Source organism: Ursus maritimus, unplaced genomic scaffold, assembly GCF_017311325.1.
Source record: "Ursus maritimus isolate PB19 unplaced genomic scaffold, ASM1731132v1 scaffold_39, whole genome shotgun sequence".
Taxonomy (NCBI): domain Eukaryota; kingdom Metazoa; phylum Chordata; class Mammalia; order Carnivora; family Ursidae; genus Ursus; species Ursus maritimus.
This window is the reverse complement of record NW_024426541.1, coordinates 132,949-139,876: the sequence shown is the minus strand read 5'-3', so window position 1 is coordinate 139,876 and position 6,928 is coordinate 132,949. Positions and strand designations below refer to the sequence as shown.

The following is a 6,928-nucleotide window of genomic DNA, read 5'->3' as shown; positions in this document are numbered from 1 at the left end:
AGGAGCCTGATGTGGGGCTCGATCCCAGAATGCCGGGATCACACCCTGAGCCGAAGGCAGAAGCTCAGCGACTGAGCCACCCCAGGCACCCTCCAATTTACATTCCTAATAGCAGTGCCCAAGGGTTCCTTTCTTTCTGCATTCTCACCAACACTTATTATTGTCTTTTTTATTCTGGCCATTCTGACAGTGATGTAATCTGAGGTGGTATCTCATTATGGCTTTGATTTGCTTTTCCTTGATGAATAGTGATGTGGAATCTTTTCATGTGTCGATTGGTCATCTGTACATCCTCTTTGGAAAAATATGTACTCTGACCCTCCATTTTTAGTCAGATTATTTGGGAATTTTTTGGGTGGTCAATTATATAAATTTTCACTCAGTTTGAATATTAACCCATTATCAGATATATCTCTTATGAATGTCTTCTCCCAGTTAGTAGTTTGCTTTTTCACTTTGCTGATCCATTCCTTTGTGGAGCAAAAACTTTTTATTTACTTGTAGACCTGATAGTTTATTTTTGCTTTTGTTTCCCTTACCTGAGGGGGCATATCTAGAAAAATGTTGCTCTGGTGAATGGGAAAGTGATTAGTGCCAATGTTTTCTTCTAGGAGTTTTATGGTTTCTGGTGTCACTTGTAAGTCTTAAATCCATTTTAAGTTTGTTTTTGGGTATGGTATAAGAAAAGGGTCCATTTTCATTCTTTTGCATATAGCTGTCCAGGTTTCCCAGCCCTATTTATTGAAGGTACTGTTATTCCCTCTTGTATATTCTTGCCTCCTTCATCATAGATTGACTATATAACCATGGTTTTATCTCTAAGCCTTCTATCCTGCTTCCTTGATCTATGTGTCTTTGTGTGTGTGTGTGTGTGTGTGTGTGTGTGCATGTGTGTGTGCGAGCACCAATACCATATTGGTTTGATTACTGCAGCTTTGTAATATATCTTGAAATCTGAAAATGTGATGCCTCGAGCTTTTTTCTTCTTTCTCAAAATTGCTTTTGCTATTTAAGTTCTTTGTAGTTCCATGTAAATTTAGTACTTTTCTATTTCTGTGAAAAAAATGCTACTAGTATTTTGATAGGGATTTCATTGACTCTGTAGATTGCTTTGGGTAATACGGACATTTTAACAGTATTCTCCCAGTCCAGGAACACAAAATATCTTTCCATTTCTTCTTTCTTTCTTTCTTTCTTTCTTTCTTTCTTTCTTTCTTTCCTTCTTTCCTTCTTTCCTTCTTTCCTTCTTTTCTTTTCTTTTCTTTCTTTTCTTTTCTTTTCTTTCAGATTTTATTTATTTATTTGACAGAGAGAGAGGCGGCAGCAAGAGGGACCACAAGCAGGGGGAGTGGGAGAGGGAGAAGCAGGCTTCCCCCTGAGCAGGGAGCCCAGTGCGGGGCTCGATCCCAGAATGCTGGGTTCATGACCTGAGCTGAAGGCAGCCGCTTAACGACTGAGCCACCCAGGCGTCCCTCTTTCCATTTCTTTGTATCATCTTCAATTGCTTTCATCATTGTTTTATAATTTTTGGAGTATGGGTCTTTCACCTCCTTGGTTAAGTTTATTTCTAGGTATTTTCTTTTTTTTTGGTGCAACTGTATATGGAATTGTTTTCTTAATTTTCTGCTACTTCATTATTAGTGTATAGAAATGCAACCAATTTTTGTGTATAAATTTTGGATCCTGCAACTTTGCTGAATTTATTTATTCTAATAGTATTTTTGCTGTAGTCTTTAGGGTTTTCTAAGTATAACGTCATGTCATTTGCAAACAGTGACAGTTGAACTTCTTCCTTACCAATATGGTTGCCTTTTTTTTTTTTTCTTTTTTCTTGTCTGATTGCTGTGGCTAGGGCTTCTGGTTCTATGATGAATAAAAGTGGTGAAAGCAAACATTGTCGTCTTGTTCCTGATCTTAGAGGAAAAGCTCTCAGTTTTTCACCATTGAGTATGATGTTAGCTATGGATTTTTCATTATGGCCTTTATTATGTTGAGGTATGTTCCCTCTAAACCCACTTTACTGAGGGTTTTATTTTAAAGATTCATTTATTAGAGAGAGAGGAAGAGGGAGAGAACAGAGAGGGCCAGAGGGAGAGAGAATCCTGAATCAGACTCCCTGCTGAGCTCAGAGCCCGACTTGGGGCTTGATCTCAGGACCCTGAGATCACAACCTGAGCCAAAACCAAGAGACAGCTGCCCAACAACCACCAGTCATCCCACTGAGGATTTTTATCATGAATGGATGTTGTAGTTTGTCGTGTGCTTTTTCTGCCTCTATTGAGATGATCATATGATTCTTTTCCTTCCTTTTTTGATGTGTTATATTATGTTGATTGATTTACAAATACTAAACCGTTCTTGCTTCCCTAGAATAAATCCCACCTGATCATGGTAAATGATTTTTTTTTTATGTATTGTAGGATTTCATTTGCTAATATTTTGTTAAGGATTGTTGCATCTGTTTTAATGAGGGATTTTGGCCTGTGGTTTCCTTTTTTTTTTTTTTTAATAGATTCTGTGTCTAGTTTGGCTTTGTACAATGTATTTGAAAGCTTTCCTTCTTCTTTTTGTTTCTTTGGAATAGTTTGAAGAGAATAGGTATTAGCTCTTCTCTATTTTTTTCTTACTGTTTTTTAATTCCAGTATAATTAACATACAGTGTTATATTAATTTCAAGTGCACAATAGTCATTCAACATTCTAAGTGTTCATGGTAAGTGTACTCTTAATCCTCTTTACCTATTTCACCCATTGCCCCCACCCACCTCTCCTCTAGTAACCATTGGCTTCTTCTCTGTATTTATGAATCTGCAGTCTTTAGGGTTTTCTGTATATAAATCATGTCATCTTCAAATAATGACAATTGAACAACTTCTTTACTAGTATGGTTGCCTTTTTTTTTCCTTGTCTGATTGCTATGGCTAGGCTTCCAGTTCTATGATGAATAAAAATGGTGAATGCAAACATTCTTGTCTTATTCCTGATCTTAGAGGAAGAGCTCTCAGTGAGTATGATGTTAGCAGTGGGTTTTTTGTATATGACCTCTATTATGTTGAAGTATGTTTTCTCTAAATCTACTTCGTTGAAGGTTTTTATCATGAGTGGATGTTGTACTTTGTCAAATACTTTTTCTCCATCTGTTGAAATGATCATAAGGTTTTTAACATTTCTCTTATTGATGCAATGTATCACGTATTAACTGTTCCTTATTTTTTATTATCTTTTCTTAGAGAGGAGGGGGGCAGAGGGAGAGGGGAAGAGAGAATCTTAAGCAAGTTCCACGTGCAGCATCTCACAACCCTGAGATCACGGTGTGAGCCAAAATCAAGTTGGATGCTTGACTGACTCAGCCACCCAGGTGCCTCAGTATTAACTGTTCTTTAAATATTTGTTAGAATTTCCCTGTGAATCCATTCAGTCCTGGGCTTTTATAATTGTTGTGAATTTTTGGACTGTTGATTCAGTTTTGTTACTACTAATTGGTTTGTTCAGGTTTACAGTTTCTTCCTGAGTCATCTTTGGAAGATGTTTTTAGGATGTTAGATGTATGTTTTTTGGGAATGTATCCATTTATTCTAGTTCGTCCAATTTGTTGGCATATAATTTTTAATAGTATTCTCTTATAATCCTTTGTATTTCTGTAGTATCAGTTGACACTGCTCTTTCATTCCAGATTTGATTTGTGTCCTCTCTTTTTTCTTGATTATCTGGCTATATATTAATCAATTTTAATTATCTTTTCAAAGAACTAGCTCTTGATTTCATTGAACTTTTTTTTTTTTTGGTCTCTATTTCATTTATTTCCACTCCAATCTTTATTATTTCCTTTATTTTGCTTACTTTGGCCTTTGTTGTTGTTCTTCTTTTAGATGTAAGGTTAGATTGTTTGACATTTTTCTTATTTCTATGTGTAGTCCTGTATCACTATAAATCTCCTCTTAGAATTGCTTTTGCCTTTAGGTCCATAATAAATTGGTACCCTCTGGCTCAAAAATGAGGACTGATTTTCTCTTTCAGTAATAACAATTAGAGAATTACTTTAAGAGATCTAAGGATTGGAGTCTACAAAACGGGTAACATTATAACAGATTGTGAGACAAGAACACAGTAGAAAAATATAGGAAAAACTTGAACACAATAAACGAGTAAAAGCCTAAAATAACCTATAGTGAGGATTCCTAGAAAATCTCATTTTCATAAGTGATAATGAAGGAGTAAGTTCATGGCTACCCAAAGGTTCTTGAAATAATATTCTGTCATTTTCTGGACCTGCATTATGCAATATAAAAATAAAATTTTAACTAAGTCCACATAGGAAAATGATTATTTCTACCAACTATTAATATATAAAACTACCTTATCTGAGAATACAGGAACTATGAAGACCTATGGGGAGAGAGAGTGTTTTATATAAGGTTTCAGACTCCCATAATTATGGTGATAAGTGGTAAAGAATTATAACTCATCTATGACATTCTCCAGATTGTTTTATCAGAAATTAAGGGGTGCCTGGGTGGCTCATTTGGTTAGGTGTTTGGCTTTGGCTCAGATCATGAACCTGGGGGCCTGGGATCAAGCCCTGCTTTGGGCTCCCTGCTCACCAGCAATTCTGCTTCTCCCTTTCTGTCTCCCTCTGCCTTTCCTCTGCTGGTGCTTGACTCTCTCTGGCTCTTAACTAAATAAATGCAATCTTTTCATAAAAGTAAACAGAAATTACCCCAACTAAATACAACACACTCCGGTGAATAAATTTATTCAGTGAGTTGTTTTCCATGAATAATATGTATTAAGCAGTAGCATTGAAGAAGGGTTTGTGAAAGTGTGGACTATAAATGCCTTTGCTGTATAGCCTTGCTATTTTACATGTTACTCTACCATTAACACCAGTCAGTTACCTAGTACTATGTGAAATGCAGTCTTATCTAGGTGTATCATGTATATGTAAATAGATCTATTTTTCTCTATTGTATAGAGAAATACACCTGTCACTCCATAATTGGCATATGAGCAGTACTGTTTTGAGAGGAAGAGGTGCAGTTTATTTATTATATATGAGTAAATGGCATTTCTCACTGTATTCAAAGGCTATATATTAAAACATTTTTAAAAAGTAGGAAATAGAAACAAATGCACACAATAAAGGAAGAGAATCTAAATATCAGTAAGGTCCATTCTTTGGCTTTTATTATTATAATTATTCTTCCCATGACGTTAATCCACCCTTCCCACTGGTCAAAATGATCTACTTTAACGTCATAGTGATTCCATTTGTAATTGTGTAGAGACAAGGCTACAGTAGTTACAGTTGTGTACCTTTACTTTGTTTCCCAGAAAAGAACATTTCTTACGGCTGTAGAAACCTGGCCAGGCTTCAGATACTGACTCTTCAGTTTTGACATAGCTGCCTTCACTTCTTTGTTCCTCAGAGTGTAGATAACTGGGTTTAAAATAGGAGTAAAGATGGTGTAAAACACAGCAAGGACTTTGTCAACAGAATAACCGCTGAAGGGCCACACATAGATGAAGATGCATGGTCCAAAGAACAGTATGACAACAGTGATATGAGCAGTCAATGTGGAGCGTGCCTTTGCCATGCTAGCAGAGGAACGGTTCCTGACTGTGGTGAGTATCACAGTGTAGGAGACAACCAAGAGAAGAAAGGAGCTCATAGAAAGAAAGCCACTGTCTGCAACTATAAGCAGGCTGACAACGTAAGTGTCTATGCAGGCCAGCTTGGTCACTAGAGGGAGGTCACAGAAAAAACTGTCTACCTTATTCGGGCCACAAAAAGGCAAGTTAACAGTAAATGCCAACTGGCTAGTAGTATGGATGAAACCCACAAGCCAGGGGATGAGAACGAGAATAATACACACACGGCGGCTCATTATTGTCATGTAGTGGAGAGGTTTGCATATAGCAACATAACGGTCATAAGCCATGGATACAAGGAGCACCATTTCACTGCCAGCGAAAAGGTGAACACAGAAAATCTGGGCCAGGCAGGCATCAAAAGAAATAGTCTTGTGCTCAACCAGAAAGTCTGCAATCATTTTGGGGGTAGCAAAAGAGGCAACACATATATCTATAAAAGAGAGGTTTGCGAGCAGAAAGTACATGGGGGTGTGAAGGCGGGAATCTGAGGTTACCGTAAGGATGATAAGAAAGTTTCCCAGCAGTATTGCTAGGTAAAGTAGTGAAAATATGAGAAACAAGAAAGGTTGGAGCTCCTTGGAATTAGAGAGCCCCAGCAACACAAACTCGGTCACCCGGGAATGATTTGTCTCATTCATTGACTTTGGAAGGAATTTATCTTGTTACCTGAATAGGAGAGAGACAAAGAACAATCAGTGAGCATGGCTTTCATTTCCCAGTCCCACTTCCTTCCTTAGATGTTCTAATTTCTACTTATATTTATGTATCTGAATTTCCATGCATCATTAAAAATTATATAAGCAACATAATAACAATAATAAAGAGGGATGGAGGGGAGAGTTGTTGAGGAGATGTTTGACACTGGTATATCCAGTTATATGAATTTGAAGAATGTAATCTACTTACTTTACAAATGAAATTGAAAATCTGAAATGTTTTCTTGACATTATAGAAATCCAGTGTAAGAAATTCCAGAGACAAAATCTGCATTATTTTTTCTACAATAAACTATATAACAATTTTTTGAATGGCTAACACAGAGGAAGACAGTTACACAATGTTGACCCCAAAAGTTAGACACAAAAGTGTGTATACTGTATGAACCTAGCTTAAATAAAGTTCAAAAATAGTCTACACTAGTCTGTGGTATTAAAAAGGCTCCTGGAGTGGTTATCCTGGAAGGGGACTAGGGACAGGAAGGTGACAGGATGGGAAGTACTGGTAATGTTCTGTTTCTTGATGTGGTTGATAGGTACATGGAAGTGTTTGCTTTGTGA

At 36.9% G+C, this 6,928-nt stretch overlaps 1 protein-coding gene across 1 annotated transcript; it reads right to left on the bottom strand.

Moving 5' to 3' along the window:
- Positions 1–5,314: 5,314 nt before the first annotated feature.
- Positions 5,315–6,517, bottom strand: LOC103656611 (olfactory receptor 4K15-like). The gene has a single exon (XM_008684017.2). It carries the CDS (start codon positions 6,287–6,289, stop codon positions 5,315–5,317), a length of 975 nt encoding a protein of 324 aa, XP_008682239.2. The 5' UTR covers positions 6,290–6,517.
- Positions 6,518–6,928: the final 411 nt, after the last annotated feature.

Excerpts from the sequence above, each read along its gene's own strand:
- LOC103656611 (XM_008684017.2), bottom strand. The coding sequence starts at position 6,289 with ATGAATGAGACAAATCATTCCCGGGTGACCGAGTTTGTGTTGCTGGGG.